Source organism: Eleginops maclovinus, chromosome 13, assembly GCF_036324505.1.
Source record: "Eleginops maclovinus isolate JMC-PN-2008 ecotype Puerto Natales chromosome 13, JC_Emac_rtc_rv5, whole genome shotgun sequence".
Taxonomy (NCBI): domain Eukaryota; kingdom Metazoa; phylum Chordata; class Actinopteri; order Perciformes; family Eleginopidae; genus Eleginops; species Eleginops maclovinus.
Window position 1 is genome coordinate 19,300,787 of NC_086361.1, and position 15,023 is coordinate 19,315,809.

The 15,023-nt window shown below is 41.0% G+C and overlaps 1 protein-coding gene and 1 long non-coding RNA gene across 3 annotated transcripts in view; one reads left to right on the top strand and one right to left on the bottom strand.

Annotated features, from left to right (window-relative positions):
• Positions 1–15,023, bottom strand: part of fhod3a (formin homology 2 domain containing 3a) — a 71,877-nt gene that overhangs the window by 16,719 nt on the left and 40,135 nt on the right. The window contains exons 6-13 of the mRNA XM_063898757.1: positions 5,151–5,245; positions 4,434–4,545; positions 4,178–4,272; positions 3,444–3,587; positions 3,075–3,307; positions 2,891–2,917; positions 1,393–1,524; positions 198–605 (exon numbers count right to left, since the gene is read on the bottom strand). Of these exons, the coding sequence (XP_063754827.1) occupies positions 198–605; positions 1,393–1,524; positions 2,891–2,917; positions 3,075–3,307; positions 3,444–3,587; positions 4,178–4,272; positions 4,434–4,545; positions 5,151–5,245 (1,246 nt within the window). The remainder of the gene's footprint in view (positions 1–197; positions 606–1,392; positions 1,525–2,890; positions 2,918–3,074; positions 3,308–3,443; positions 3,588–4,177; positions 4,273–4,433; positions 4,546–5,150; positions 5,246–15,023) is intronic.
• On the top strand, positions 1,765–5,351 carry LOC134874664 (uncharacterized). Of its 2 annotated transcripts, none has more exons than XR_010167101.1 (3): positions 1,765–2,970; positions 3,094–3,297; positions 4,452–5,351. It is a non-coding gene; the product is annotated as an uncharacterized LOC134874664 (long non-coding RNA). The 2 variants fall into 2 exon arrangements; XR_010167100.1 differs by having other exon boundaries at positions 1,765–2,283; positions 2,400–2,970; positions 3,094–5,351.

The window sequence follows — 15,023 nt, forward strand, 5'->3', positions numbered from 1 at the left end:
GGTGAGATGCTGTGCAGTCAAGGAAGTGAAAAGAACTGGTGAAAAGGCAAGGTGACGAAAAACAAACGTGGTGCTAAGAGATCCAAGCTGGTGCAAGAATAAAAGCCAGAAAGAGAAGTGAGACATATAAAAAGAGGGAAGTTGAAAGCAGTTTTCTGTCCTCCTTCAACTCGAGGCAGTTCTGCTGTCCGTCTGACCTGGGAGACGTTGTTTTGGGTGACTCCTCGCTGGGTTTGGGTGGAGCCGGTGGCGTCGGCTCCTCATCGAGGTCGTAGGAGAAGAGGTGGAAGGGAGAGTGGGGCAGGTAGGGCATGCGTTCGGGGGAGGGGCGGGAGCTGCCACGTAACGGCGGGCTGACCTCCTTGGTAGCCGGGACAGTGACTATGGACCTCTTCCTGGCCAGCAGGGAGGCCAGGATGGAGGGTGGGGCTGGGGGGTTGAGAGGGGAGGACACGGGAGGAGATAAGGGGGGGTGGATTATGGGTGCAGGAGGTGGTTCAGTCCGATTCCTCTGCTCCTCCTCTTTTATACTCTCCTTCCTGGAAGTGATGGTGATGGACTGCACGGTGGTCCGGTGAACTTTAGATGGAAGATGTCTGGCGGGGCTAGGAGCAGAGGGATGTATTGAGAGGAATACATTGATGAAACCTAGCAAATGAAAGAGAAGTAATACCATATGTTCCCATGGGAGACTTAAAGGGATAGTTTGGAATTTTTAAAGTGGGATTGTATGAGTTACTTTCACGGGACAAAATTCATAAATCGTTTGGGATTGGAGTGGGGAGAACAAATATTTAAGCGTCTCAAGGAACGTAAGAGCAGCTCTTACAGAAAACTGCAACTTAAGCTGTAAACTGCATTTTTTTAAAGTCACATATTAACACAAACAAAATTACTAATCGAGAAAACGGTAGACTAGTCACTTATGTGTTCCCAAGATAAATGTTTGAGTCAAAAAAGTCGGGTGGCTTTGAAAAGAGCATGGATGGATAAAACAGCTTCAGTTACTTTGACTGTCTGACAGCAAGTGGTGAAGACATCTCAAAACAGAGCACACTCTAACTGATACTTTGGTGTGGTCGTTTTTAGAGGTGGATGAAATATTTTTGCTGTTGGCCCTGTCCACAACAGTACATCGCTTTGCTTCAGTGCTGGTTCTCCTGTGTGATTCGCCAAACCATCTACTGTATGTAGACACTGACAACGATTTAGGAACTCATACAACCCCACTTCAAAACATTAGAACAATCCCTTTAAACACAAACAGGTCCCCAGGAGATCCAAACAACCCAAAACAGAGACAGAAGAGACAAATACATATTGTATATAAACGCTCTGGATACTGTTTATTACTAAAACTTATTTTGTTGTTTCCACCATTTCCTAAAATACCTGAGGGTGCTCAGTTTAGACACTGAACCAGCCCCCTTTGGCTCATCCGAGTCAGATTGAGTCTCTGGAGTTTCTTCTTCTTCCTCCTCCTCCTCCTCCTCCTCCCCTATCTCACCCTCACATTCCTCCTCTCTGTGGAGGCAGAGGGGGTGGATGAATGGATGAATTCAAGGGAAGGATTGAGGGAGAGATGATGCAATACAAAAGAGAGGCAGGCAAAAGGAAATCAACACGTTTTTTTAAGAAATAAAGAGATGGAAAGGGAATTGGTAAAGAGAGAGATCAGGGGTTGGATGAGATTATGATATTTTAGATGAGAAATAATTATTAAAGCTGCAACAAAAAGAACAATTATCTCCAACTATAGCTAAAATTACAGATAATTCAGTTTCAGTATCTCAAATATGGAAATCGTTTGTTTTCCATATTTGGAACACTGTGTTTTGGAAAGTTTGGGAATCAAGACTACAAAAGACATTACCTTTGACTTTGAGAAACCGTAACAGACATTTTTCACACTTTTTCTGAAGTTTAGAGGCCAAACAATTTAGCAGATTAATCAATAATGTGAAATAATCATTCGTTGCAGCTCTGTTATTAAAACTATACAAATGTGTATGATGCTGAAAGACAAAAAACAAGGACATGACATCAGACAGAGATAAAGCAGTAGAAAAACAAAAGGATCAAGACAAAAGACAACATGGTGGAAAGGGGATGAATGTTTCCCAATACAAAGTCCACGCCCGCAGATAGATCACATGCACGACATCACAAGATATGATGACAAGGAAGAGGGAAAGGAAAGCAGGAGGAGGAAAAACTGACGCTAGGAAACTGACTTGGGTTCAGTGTCTGCTGCCAGGTGTTGTTCCACAATACCAGAGCCATGTGAGTGTGTGTGAATTGTACTGCCAATACCAGTAATAACAAGCTTTCTCCCATCACACCTTTCAATAAACAATATGCGAGAGATTCTTCTGTTGTTGTATTGTTCTGTGTTTCAGGATGGGGCTTATTTGTGCACTGTGGCAAGTTTAATTTCCACCAGTGGGACCGTAAAGATGACTCGAATAATACTAGCTAAAGCATGGGACATAATCTGCTTATGTAACGTTACACACTGACAGGATAAAGAGATGAAGGAAAAGATTTACCTGAGGTACACAGCTACAGCCAGCTCCACATTCTCTTTTTGGTGTGTGTACACACACACACGCAAGCACGCACGCACACACAGACACAGCACTGAAATAAGCCTGTGCTGGTTTAATAACATGTAAGCTTGTATTAGAATTACAATCCCAGAAGGCGAGTGCAGCTGGGGATAACTTTTTTTAAATCTGAACATCTGAAGTGTTTAATAAATGGAATACAAACACACTCAAGAGTGCTTTGTGTGACACTGGGAGCTGTTAGGTGAGGAGCAGCGGTGTGGGGGGAAATGAAGCAGAAGGCCAATGCTGCTGGCCTTTCTTGCAGAGACCTTTGGACTCACATGGATTGAAGGAAACCTGAAAGTGCTCTGGAGCAGAATGATTTGAGAGTCAGAGCTTCATACTTGGGCTCAGTTCAAAGGTGATTACTAAATAAGACGCACCAATCGTTGTTTATACCACGTGCAACAAACACCTAAAGGCACTTTTTTAAAATTGCACTTTTACTTGTTTCCCTTATCTCACCTCTCGCTCATGTCCTCAGCTCTCTGTCCATAGGCTGACTGGTGGCCTCTCTGTGGGGACGCAGGGTTGCAGGGGGAGGCTTGACCGGGTCGCCCCAGAGAGGCCCTGCGGCTCCGCCTCCTCTCCAGGCCGTGCTTTTTGTCCCCGCCCCCGAGGCTGACTCGTCGGCGGTCCCGGCGTCCTGATGGAGGAGGCTGGCTGTCATCGTCCCCGTCTTCATGCCGTAGGGTCGTCTAAAGTGGCAGTCATAAAGGATGTTTTAGCACAGGATTTAAGCAGCACTTACTGGCTGATACCTGATCTTTAATGAAAGGCAAATATCAGCTTGCAATGTTTTCATGTGATCCTTTGACTCAGTGTTTTACAAACCTCATAGAGGTTGAGCTGCTCAACCAAATCCAGATCAGTTCCTTTCCGGCCCAGATGCCTTTGGGACACTGTTTCCATGCCCTGTTCCTCAAGACCATCCACCATGTCGTAAAATGAGTCCTGATCAGGCAGTGCAGCCAGCGTCTACAAGAAGAACAGGAGACGGATGAGAATATGAATTGTAACTGAGGTTTTTAAACCTTTTGGCAGCTTTTTTGGTCGCTGTATGTCAAAATATTGCAATATTGTATAATCAGAGGGGGCGTTACAACTCTCCGAGTTCACGTTCAGCTCAAAGCGGGATATGTTTTTTCAGGAACTTTAAGAACATTAAATTAGTGAGCTTTCTAATTTAACTTTACATGAATTAGCTAAATAAAGAGAAATAGTAACAGTGCCGACAAGCGACTTTGTCCAGAGGTAAACTTACACATTAAACTGCAATCTTAAGTCTACTAGAATCCACATTCAATGTTACACCTTATAATGTGACAAGAGCCCAGGAGGCAGCGGTCTTCAGAAAACATGCACTCCTTATATTTAATCATTTTATATTAGGCAGGATGGGACAAATCCCTGAAACACCACCACGTTTGTGCATGACTGAATAATTCAACTACAAAACGTTTTCATTTATAGGGAAAGAGTGAAGGAAAAGCATCTTTTAAAGAACCGGTGGTCATATCAGAGTTATATAAAGTACTTAAAAGTATATAAACATTCAGTATAGACACCTTATTGATGAGGGTCATGGCGTAGACCAGCAGCTCTGTGTCCACTCCATCCTTCTCATGCAAGATCTCCATAGTATTGGACCACGACTTGCATCCTGGAAAACAACGCATTAGAAACATGAATCCCTTTGTGTCTAAGCAACCATCCCTTCCTATAGGTCCACCTCGTCCAGTAAACAGTAAATTACATGAGCTCACAGAACAATGACAAAGAATAAGTTCCTCAGCAGATGGAGTCATGTTGTTTCATTTTTACCTCTCTTGGTTTCCACAGAGGTGATGGCATCTATCAGCAGTGGGGCGTTGGACTCCGAGTACTCCACAAACACCAACAACAGCTTCAGAGTTGTTTTCACCACCAGACGGAACTAGAGCGGGGGGGGGGGGACAAATAGAATATATGCATTATGCTGAGCAGCATGTTGAAAATATGATATTTGTTCCTATGTTCAGACCATCTTTAAATCCTTCTTATTTATGGGCTTCGAGGCCAGAATTCTAATGATATATACAGATATGTAAACAGTCTTTGTGAATTTCCTTTTTTCCCAATAATGCTTGATCTATATCTGTGAACAATATGTTGTTTACATGTTTGTTAGACCCTATACAATGCAGTCCATGTGTGCTTTAGTTTAGATGACTCGATGTAGATGTGATCCCCTTCAAGTGTCATGATAGGGAGTTTATTTGTTATCTACGTGCTACCATATCATTATATGGAAAGCTAATCAAATTTAAGAGTTGTTATAATGAAAATTATAAACAAAAACAAATATTGAGCTTTAGTGCAAAGTGAAAGTGAAGGAAAACACCAGAAAGGTCAGCACACAGATTCAAGTCAGTAGTAGATGTGTTTGTGTACGTTTTTCTGGGTATAAATGACAAGAATAATGCTTGCAAAACAATGAATGGGCGTCTCAGAGTGTGTGGTTGTTTTGGGGGGATTTTGTGTGTGTATGCTCAGCTGTACCTTTGAGCCAACAAGAGTGTACAGCCACTGGATTGTCTCAGCATGCCCGATGACACCGTTCATCCCGTCCACATACAGCATGATCTGTCCCAGAGCTGGGGAGAAGGGGAAAGAGAAACCAAACAAAAAGTTAGAGGCTTGTGATAAAAATAGAATGATGAAGCAACACTGTAAACATACCAAGCACACTATGTGAAAACTCTAGAGGCCTCCAGTGTTATCTACAGTCGGGATGAATATCAGGGAAAGAAAGGGACTTTCCTTTCATAAGCTTCAGGAAAGACAATGAAATGGATTTGGAAATTCAATTGTATTCAGACTTGGTTATATTCATTTCTGAGAGATTTTCCCATTGCCGAAAAGAGCATTACATTAGTTTTATACATACTGGAGTCGACATGTGTTTTACCTTTCCTACTAAGAATAAATAGGCCACGCAGTATTTATGTTTTCAGAACCCATTATCAAAAATGGAAAGCAACAAGGTATGTTAAGTACAAGTGCTGTGTATAAATACAACTCTGTATTATGTTGTATTATTATATGCTTCATAATTCTATTTTTGTCAGATTTCAGAGCAAATATTGTCATTTTTACTTTACATCTGACAGGAAGGGATTTCCAGACAAAACATGAACAGCTTTTAATTAGGTCGTATTGTGAAACACTAGAATACCCAACAGTACATGAATTAAAAATATTCAATAAAAATACAGTTTTTTTTAAATACTTGGGTACATTAAACAAATAACACTTCTGTAAAACAAAAAGTCCTTTCATTGTAATGGAGTCATTTTACGTTGTGGTGTTGCTACTTTTACTTAAGAATGTGACTATAAGAAGTGTGTAGCACTCATCACACAACAGCAGTTCCCACGTTTGAGTTATTATTAAAGGTGCCCTATTATGCAAAGCGCACGTTTTGCTGTCTTTAATACATAAATATGAGTCCCCGGTGTGTAAGGAGACTCACAAAGTGTCAGAAAATACAACCCTCTCTCTTCTCATTTATAATACATATAATGTCTCTGTTCTAGTGGTAAACACTGATGTGATGCTTGATGTGGTTTGGAAAATAATATGGGGTTTAATCACGGCAGCGCTTTGTCACCAATCCTGTTTGTGATATTCATGGACAGGATTTCGAGGCGTAGTCGTGGGGGAGGGGGTTTGCAGTTCGGTGGGCTAAGGATTGCACCACTGCTTTTTGCAGATGATGTGGTCCTAATGGCTTCATCGGTCTGTGACCTTCAGCACTCACTGGATCGGTTCGCGGCCGAGTGTGAAGCGGCTGGGATGAGGATCAGCACCTCCAAATCTGAGGCCATGGTTCTCAGCAGGAAACCGATGGATTGTCCACTCCAGGTAGGGAATGAAGCCTTACCCCAAGTGAAGGAGTTCAAGTATCTCGGGGTCTTGTTCTCGAGTGAGGGAACAATGGAGCGTGAGATGGGCCGGAGAATCGGAGCAGCGGGAGCGGTACTGCAGTCGCTTTGCCGCACCGTTGTGACGAAAAGAGAGCTGAGCCAGAAGGCAAAGCTCTCTGTCTACCGGGCCATCTTCGTTCCTACCCTCACCTATGGTCATGAAGGATGGGTCATGACCGAAAGAACGAGATCGCGGATACAAGCGGCCGAAATGGGATTTCTCCGCAGGGTGGCTGGCATCTCCCTTAGGGATAAGTTGAGAAGTTCAGTCATCCGGGAGGGACTCGGAGTAGAACCGCTGCTCCTTCGCGTTGAAAGGAGCCAGTTGAGGTGGTTCGGGCACCTAGTGAGGATGCCACCTGGGCGCCTCCCTAGGGAGGTGTTCCAGGCACGTCCAGCTGGGAAGAGACCGAGGGGTAGACCTAGGACCAGGTGGAGGGATTATATCTCTTCACTGGCCTGGGAGCGCCTTGGAATCCCCCAGTCAGAGCTGGTTGATGTGGCCAGGGAAAGGAAAGTTTGGGGCTCTCTGCTGGAGCTGTTACCTCCGCGACCCTGACGGAAAAGCGGGAGAAGATGGATGGATGGATTAATCACGGCAGCCTTTAGCTGAGTTCTCCGTTAGAAACTTCTCTCTTCAGACAGAGAGATCGTGACCCTCCAAAGGGGCGTGGCCAGCTTCAGCTCAGCTCAAATTTAAAGTGACAGTCACAGAATCAACACTTGAAAACAGGGCTGAAACAGTGAAAGAAAAAGAGACATCTCACTAGTTAAATGTAAGTTCTTGTGAAAAGCACAGTGGACACACACAGTCTTCAAGTACAGAGCGAGATAATAAGAGTGGAACTTTCATTTTCCTCAACCATGTATTTGGATTCAAATTTGAGAATGGAAGTTTTATCTGCAATTCTTGGACAGGTAGTTAAAACCTATGACATTGAAACATGCAAGCCAAGACACAGCATTTTGTCTGTTGATGAGTTTCACCTCCGACAAGTCTTCGGGAATCTGCAGGCTCCTGTCGGTTATCTGGAATAATTTTTCATTCATGAGAAAGAGTTTTTTGAACCAAAGTATGACTGCGACTTCACTCGTCTCTCTGACTCGGCTGAGTGCATGAGAGGGGACCAGCTGTATGAGCGCCCCAAAGGTTGGTACCGCATGGCATTAAAGGTCAAGGTCAAATATCCAGACGGAGACGCCTGGTTGGGCACAAAAGGATGGAGCAGTCACTCTGTACCTGGAGAACGGCCGGTCTCCTACCAAGGGACAAGCTTAGATCGAGCCAGAGGCATCATCAAGACACACTACATAGCAGGAGCAAGGGCGAAATATGGAAGAGGAGTCTACTCAACACCAGACATACATGTTGCCAGGAAAGATAATTATTCCAGGATCTTCATATCGAAGAAGACGGGAAAACGCTATAAAGTGATCCTGCAAAATCGAATCAATCCTGACATAAGACACATCTGCAAAGAACCTACACACTGACTCATTCGTATTTTTGAAGGACTGCCTGCCATGAAGGAGAAACAGCTAGTAGAGAGAGCTAATCGACCATACGGCATTCTGATCAGGGAAATGAAAACTAAATAACCAACACTTTTCCCTGGATACGCTGTTCAAAACCAAACCCAAAAACGAACTGAACAAGCTCAGAAATGTAAATAAATAGCATTTAAATTCACTATATCTTTCATTAAAATGTGTTTCTCATGTTTGTTGTTCATATACGCAGAGTATGTTTTAGGATTTTATCAAGCAATATATACCAGATGATCTGATTTGTTTTTATCGTACAGTAAATGAAGAGCGACAGACTTCCCCCACAGACATTTTCTGAATTCTTACAAGTTGTTTTTCTGCGTGCTGTCTGAATACATTTCTGTTGCTTTTTTTTTGTCTTTACGGATGTATAACTATTTATACATTTCATTCAAATCTCTTTAGCAAACATATTCTGAAAGCTTGTTTGTCCTGAAAAAAAAGGTGTATATTAGTTGACTGTGCAGCACAGAGTATAGGTTATACAATTTACATAAAGATACCAGCTTCAAATACGCAACAAAAAGGGCTAAAGCTCAGGGAGTTAAAGGATGATGATGATAGCTGATGATTATCGCTCTAATTTGGGTTTAAAAGACTTTGCTCTTTGCTTAGAATAAAATGTGTTTTCCATAGAGTCTGACCAAGTATCTTATTCTCATGTGCTTTATTCTTAGTGTAGGTGTACTTGCTTTCTCTTGTGTCCTCCTCACTAGGAGGTAGGTTTTGCCTATAATTTTAATGTGTAAGCAAATGAATAAAGCTGCATCCCTCAGTTTAGCGGGATTTTCTTCAATTTCAACTCCTATGATTTGTGTCAAGGGTCATTCCAGAAATGCTCAAACATGCACTTGTTGTGTTAAATATACTTGTCCTTAAACTAAATGTAAATAGAGTTTTAAGTGGTTTCAAAATATTATTTAAAATATCAAATAGCTCTAAAACCCCCTCTAAAATGGACTTTTTCTCTTCTTCTTCTTCTGCTCTTTCTGGTCTAATATAACATTTAAAATAGGCTTTTTACTTATTGTTTTTGGGTTAATATATGTCTTTTGTCAAAGCAGGTTATTAAATCTTAAACATATTTTAAATTACAAATATTTCAAACTAAAGGCATGTCCCTAAACATACCCTGTTACCTACAACTGTTAAGCTTGGCAGAGGAAGTGAAAAGACTGCAGGTTACATAACAGGAAATAACATTATCAGGCCATGAGCTACTGCCATGGGTAGACTGAAGCTCAGTATTATCTTTTACTTTTCATATTGTATAGTTTAGCATAATCTACATGTTTGAAAATGTTCCCATAAATCAATGTGAGTCAGAATATAAAACTGGTTTAATGTAACTGAATTATATTCTCATCGTAATATTCCCAGTGACACCAGTGATTCTCATTACAGCCATCTTATCAGCTCCATGTGTAGTTATTAAATGGAGCCATGATTCCACAAGGTAAAGAGTGTGCCACCATCACCAAAATGTAGAGATCCTGAAGAAAGTAAAAACAGAAGTAAAAACAAACAAAACCATGGTTACAGTGTTTGCCAGGGTTAACAGGATGAAGTGAGTCTGTAGGTTTAACATGTAGGGTTTTTTTCTAAAGATTTACATGGATTTACAATTTTCTGACAGGAGAGGGACTTCCACACTGAAGGCTCTTGTCTGTGTAAGTCTCTAGTTCTGTTCGGGGAGTGTTGAGCAGACAGTCTGAGAACTTAACATTCCATCAACTCTGAAAAGTAGCCAGTGAATATCAGACTTCCTAAACACAAACATGTGCAGCTTCCCTTACATCCTTGACACGGAGACAAGTTTCCTGTTGTTGCCAGACTTTGTGAAAAATAATAATACTAAAAAAATGTCTTTCATAAAGTTGAGTTTACATGTTCAAAAGTCAGTAAAGCAACATTTATGAAAGTCCCTTACGCAGGCAAGAAGACGTTTCTTCCATTGCTCTAAGCATTACAGGTTTTTTTAAGGTTTGACCCATGAGTAGAAACGAAACTGAAAGAGAACTGGACCAGATGTTAAAAAAAAATGTGTATACAAGTTTCTGTGCAGGAAGAGCTCAGCTCACACACATCCCGAACAAGACAAGAAAAGAGAGACGCTTTGCTGGAATCCTCCTCAACCATGTTTAAGGATTCGGATTTTCGAATGGAAGTTTTATCTTCTCTTCTTGAACTGATCATTAAACCCTATATCAATTTCAATCCCAAAGCAGCGGGACCAATTTTGTCTGTTCAACACTTTTATCTACGACACCTCTTCGGGAAACGACAGGTTGATGAGACGGAGTTTCTCGTCGATGAGAAAGAGTTTTTTGACCCGCAGTACGACTGCGACTTCACTCATCTCTCTGACTCGGCTGAGTGCATGAGAGGGGACGAGCCTTATGAGCGCCCAAAAGGATGGTACCGCATGGCGCTAAAGGTCAAAGGCAAATATCCAGACGGAGACGCCTGGTTGGGCACAGATGGATGGAGGAGTCACTCTGTAGATGAAGAATGGCCGGTCTCCTACCATGGACAAGCTTAGATGGAGCCAAAGGCATCATCAAGAGTCACTACAAGGCAGGAGACAGAGCTCAATATGGAAGAGGAATCTACTCAACACCAGACATACATGTTGCTGAGAAGGAGGAGTACGCCAAGACCTTCAAATCAAAGAAGACGGGGAAAAGCTACAAAGTGATCCTGCAAAATCGGATCAATTCTAAAGAAAGACAGATATGCTATCGGCGTTCTGACTACTGGCTGATCCCTGTTGCTGAAGGAACGCCTGCCTGGAAGGAACAAGAGATATCAGAGGGATCTATTCGACCTTACGGCATTCTGATCAGGGAAATATAAAACAACAATTGAACAATGACTGGAGAAATAACCCAAAGTTTCCCCGGACATGTTGTTCATGAGCACAAGAGTATGTGCTCTTCTCTTGTTGTAAGGGCTTTTATAAATGTTAACCATGCCCATTATTATAGTTGTTATTATACTGTTTATATCTTCTGTTTGAAATGAATCATAATATGATGAGTTATCTTACAAATGCATTATTATTTCACTTTGAATCATTCCCTTGTGTTCAAACTTTACATGAACTGTATACATTGCTGTATGTAAGTCTGTAAGCGACACTGAAGAGAGACAGAGGAGGAAGGGTGTGTAAGGGAAACACTGAGATAGAGAGAAGAGCTCAATGTACTGTATTCTTCTGAATTATTACAAGTTTATTATACATTTGTAAGTTTATAACCAACCTCAATGTCATTATTAAAATATATATACTTGGTTCTACTATTATAACTATTAGAAATGGTGCTAATTTGTTACTCAAACACGTACATTCATAAATATAGAAAACTACCCTCTGTTACAATGTTTTGTTCAACCCTTTGTTAATGTTGAATAGAATACATCCTTTTGACTCTTTTAAGACATCATATCTGTGGTTGCAGTCAGGTGTTGTTGATTATTAAAGGGTGATGACAACATTGATTACAAAGGTGATAATAAAACTGGCTCACTTTGTGGTGAGATATTTGCAAGGCCTGTGTGGATAAGAAACTTTGTGAAAATAAACATCTGATGAGTCAATGCATAGAAATATGTCCTCTGATGATTTCAACTTCACAGCCACTCCTTTCGAAATACATTTTTACTTAATCCAGTTTCCTTGTTACATCTGAAGAATGTGCTTTATTGTTGGCTTTTCATTTTTATATTAATAAAAAGCTGGAAATGATTTTTCTCTTCATTGTTTTATTGGTGCACGAGTGTTGGGGATTTTACTAAAGAGACTCTCTCAGCTGACACAGACCACACCCCACTGCTGCAAATGTGCTCACTGCACGGAACAAAAACCCTATAATAATAAAATATGAATGTTTTGATTGAATATAAGTGAAGAAAATGACAAAATTGAAATAATTATGATTCAGAACAAAGATTGGATGGGAAATCTTGAGCCGTTAGCTTAGACAGACAAATGATCAAATTAAGCAGAAAACAGAAATGATGATGATGAACAATGAACAAGATCATTTTAAAGCTTCAGTGGCATCGCTGTGAACTGTATCTCCTATCTGAAATAAAACAAGGTAAATACTTTTAAATGTACAGTCACTAAGAAACAGTTCCCAAAATAAGTCTGGTCTTTGAGCTAAGTGTTTACGAAAACATTATTTGCAGCTTTCCTTCCTCCTTGAAGCACAGCCAAGATTCCTGTTGTTTATTGTAAGCCAGGCTTCCCTCTCGCTCAGATGATGGAGAAATATGCTTACATGAAGTTTAAGTACACGTCTCTCTTTAAGTCAGTAAAGTAACATTTGTGAATGTCATACAAACTGGAAAGATTGTAGAAGATGTTAGCTCTACATTTCTGTCAAAGCAACACAGATTTGTTAAAATCCAAACCATGAGTTACAGGATTCTCTTTTATACTTGAGCTCATACACACTGTGAACAAGAGAAGAAGAGAGACGCTTTCCTTGAATCCTCCTCAACCATTTATTTGGACTCCGAATTTGAGAGCTGAAGTTGTATCTGCAATTCTTGGACAGATAGTTAAAACCTATGACAGCAATACATGCGAGACAATAGATAATACTTTGACTGTTGATCAGTTTCACTACCAACACATCTTTGGGAAACAACAGGCATATTTTTCTTATATGGAAGAATATTTCATTGAGGAGAAAACGTTTTTTGACTCACAGTATGACTACGACTTCACTCATCTCTCCGACTTCGCAGTGTGCATAAGAGGAAACGCGCTTTATGAGCGCCCCAAAGGTTGGTACCGCATGGCTTTAAAGGTCAAAGGCAAATATCCAGATGGAGACACCTGGTTGGGTCCAGACGGAGGGAGGAGTCGCTCTGTACCTGGAGAATGGCCGGTCTCCTACCATGGGACAAGCTTAGATGGAGCCAGAGGCATCATCAAGAGTCACTACATAGCAGGACATAGAGCTGCATGTGGAAGAGGAATCTACTCAACACCGAGCATATATGTCGCTGAGAGTGAGCAGTATGCCAAGACCTTCCAATCGAAGACCACAGGGAAATATTACAAAGTGATCCTGCAAAATCAAATCAATCCCGACATACTGTTGATATGCAACCCAGCTGACTACTGGCTGATTCCTGTTGATGAAGGAACGCCTGCCTGGAGAGAGGTAGAGATATCAGAGGGATCTATTCGACCTTACGGTATTCTGATCCGGGAAATCTAAAACAAACTTTGAACAATGACTAGAGAAATAACCCAAACTGTCCCCGGATTTATTGTTGAAGAGCCAAGTCTTGCCCAATATTATAGTTGTTATTATACTTTTTTAATCTTTGTTTTACAATCCCTATATGATGACTTATTTCATCAAATCAGCAGCACTTGTGAAATTAGAATCTATCACACATGTTTGTTTGAAAAGAGAAAGCAGGGACTTGATGACTTGGATGATTAAGTGTGAGTTAGACAGAAACAGGAAGGGTGTGTACAGGAAACACAGAGATGGAGGAAAGAGCTGTATTATTTCAATCTTATTGTATGTATGTGTTTCTATAACCAATCTCAATTGTGTTATTATTTGGTATTGTTAGTGCAACCAAGAATTTATTTTTGTTGATAACATGACTATTTACATGCAAGATTTATCAACACTACACTCTACGTTTTGCAAACCTTCTTAAATGTTTTAATAAGACATCAAATCTGTTGTTGGGGTCAGGTTGTGTTGATTATTGAAGGGGAGAGGACAGCATTGATTAAAAAAGGGGAGGGTGACACTGGCTCACTTTATGGACTGATATCAAACTATTTGCAAGGCCTGTGTGGTTAAGAAACTTTGTGAAAATACACATGTGATGAGTTAATGTATAGAAGTATCAGTCCTCTGATGATTTCAACTCTAAAGTCATTTATTTTTAATTACATTTTACTTAATCCAGTATCCTTGTTACACCTGGAAACTGTGTGTTATTGTTCCCTTGTCATTTTATATTAATAAAATGCTAAAAATGATTTTCTGGTCATTGTTTTACTGGTGCTGGGGTGTTAGGGATTTTACCGTATTTTCCGGACTACAAGGCGCACCTGAATATTAGCCGCACAAGCTAAAATTAGGGGGAAATCCTGTTTTGTTCATACGTTAGCCGCACCGGACTAAAAGCCGCAGGTGTTTTAATGTTTAATTACCATAAGAGAATATGTCGTCCGCGCCCTGATGGACAGTCCTTTTCGTTTCATAAATCTGTGACACCAGGATGGTCCACCTCTGAAATGTTCTATCTTCATTTTGGTGGCGACTGTTTTGGCTTTCAGTCGGATCTGCACAGTTGAAACACCTCGCCCGTTTGCTCTCTGTGTGTTCACCCAGTCTTCAATAAAGTCTTCAATAAAGTCTTCAAGTTTGGGCCATCTGCTTTTATTACCTCGGAAAGCTTTTTTCGTCTTTTTGGACTGAGCCAGTTCTTCACGCTGGCGTCTCCGACGTCTCACCATTGATTCGTTTATACCAAGGGTACGTGCAGCAGCTCTATTTCTCTCGTTGAGAGCCAAATCGACTGCCTTTAATTTAAAAGCTGCATCATATGCATTTCTTTTGTTTGCCATAATGAGGGTTTGTGGATGAAAGCTTCCTTTGCTCCTGTAATACTCGTCTTGCTCTTGCTAATCTAGTCTCTTTTTCGCGCTAATTCGTACGGCACTACTTTGCCTGGCGGACGGACATGTGACCAACATACCACTCTTTTGCCCCGTGACTGTGTGTCTGATCACATACCCTTCCGCCAGACAAAGTAGTGCCGTACAACAGCGGAACAAAACAAAACAAAACTTCTCACAAAAATCATGAAAAATCCATAGAAAAGCCGCACAGGTACAAAGCTTGTGCAA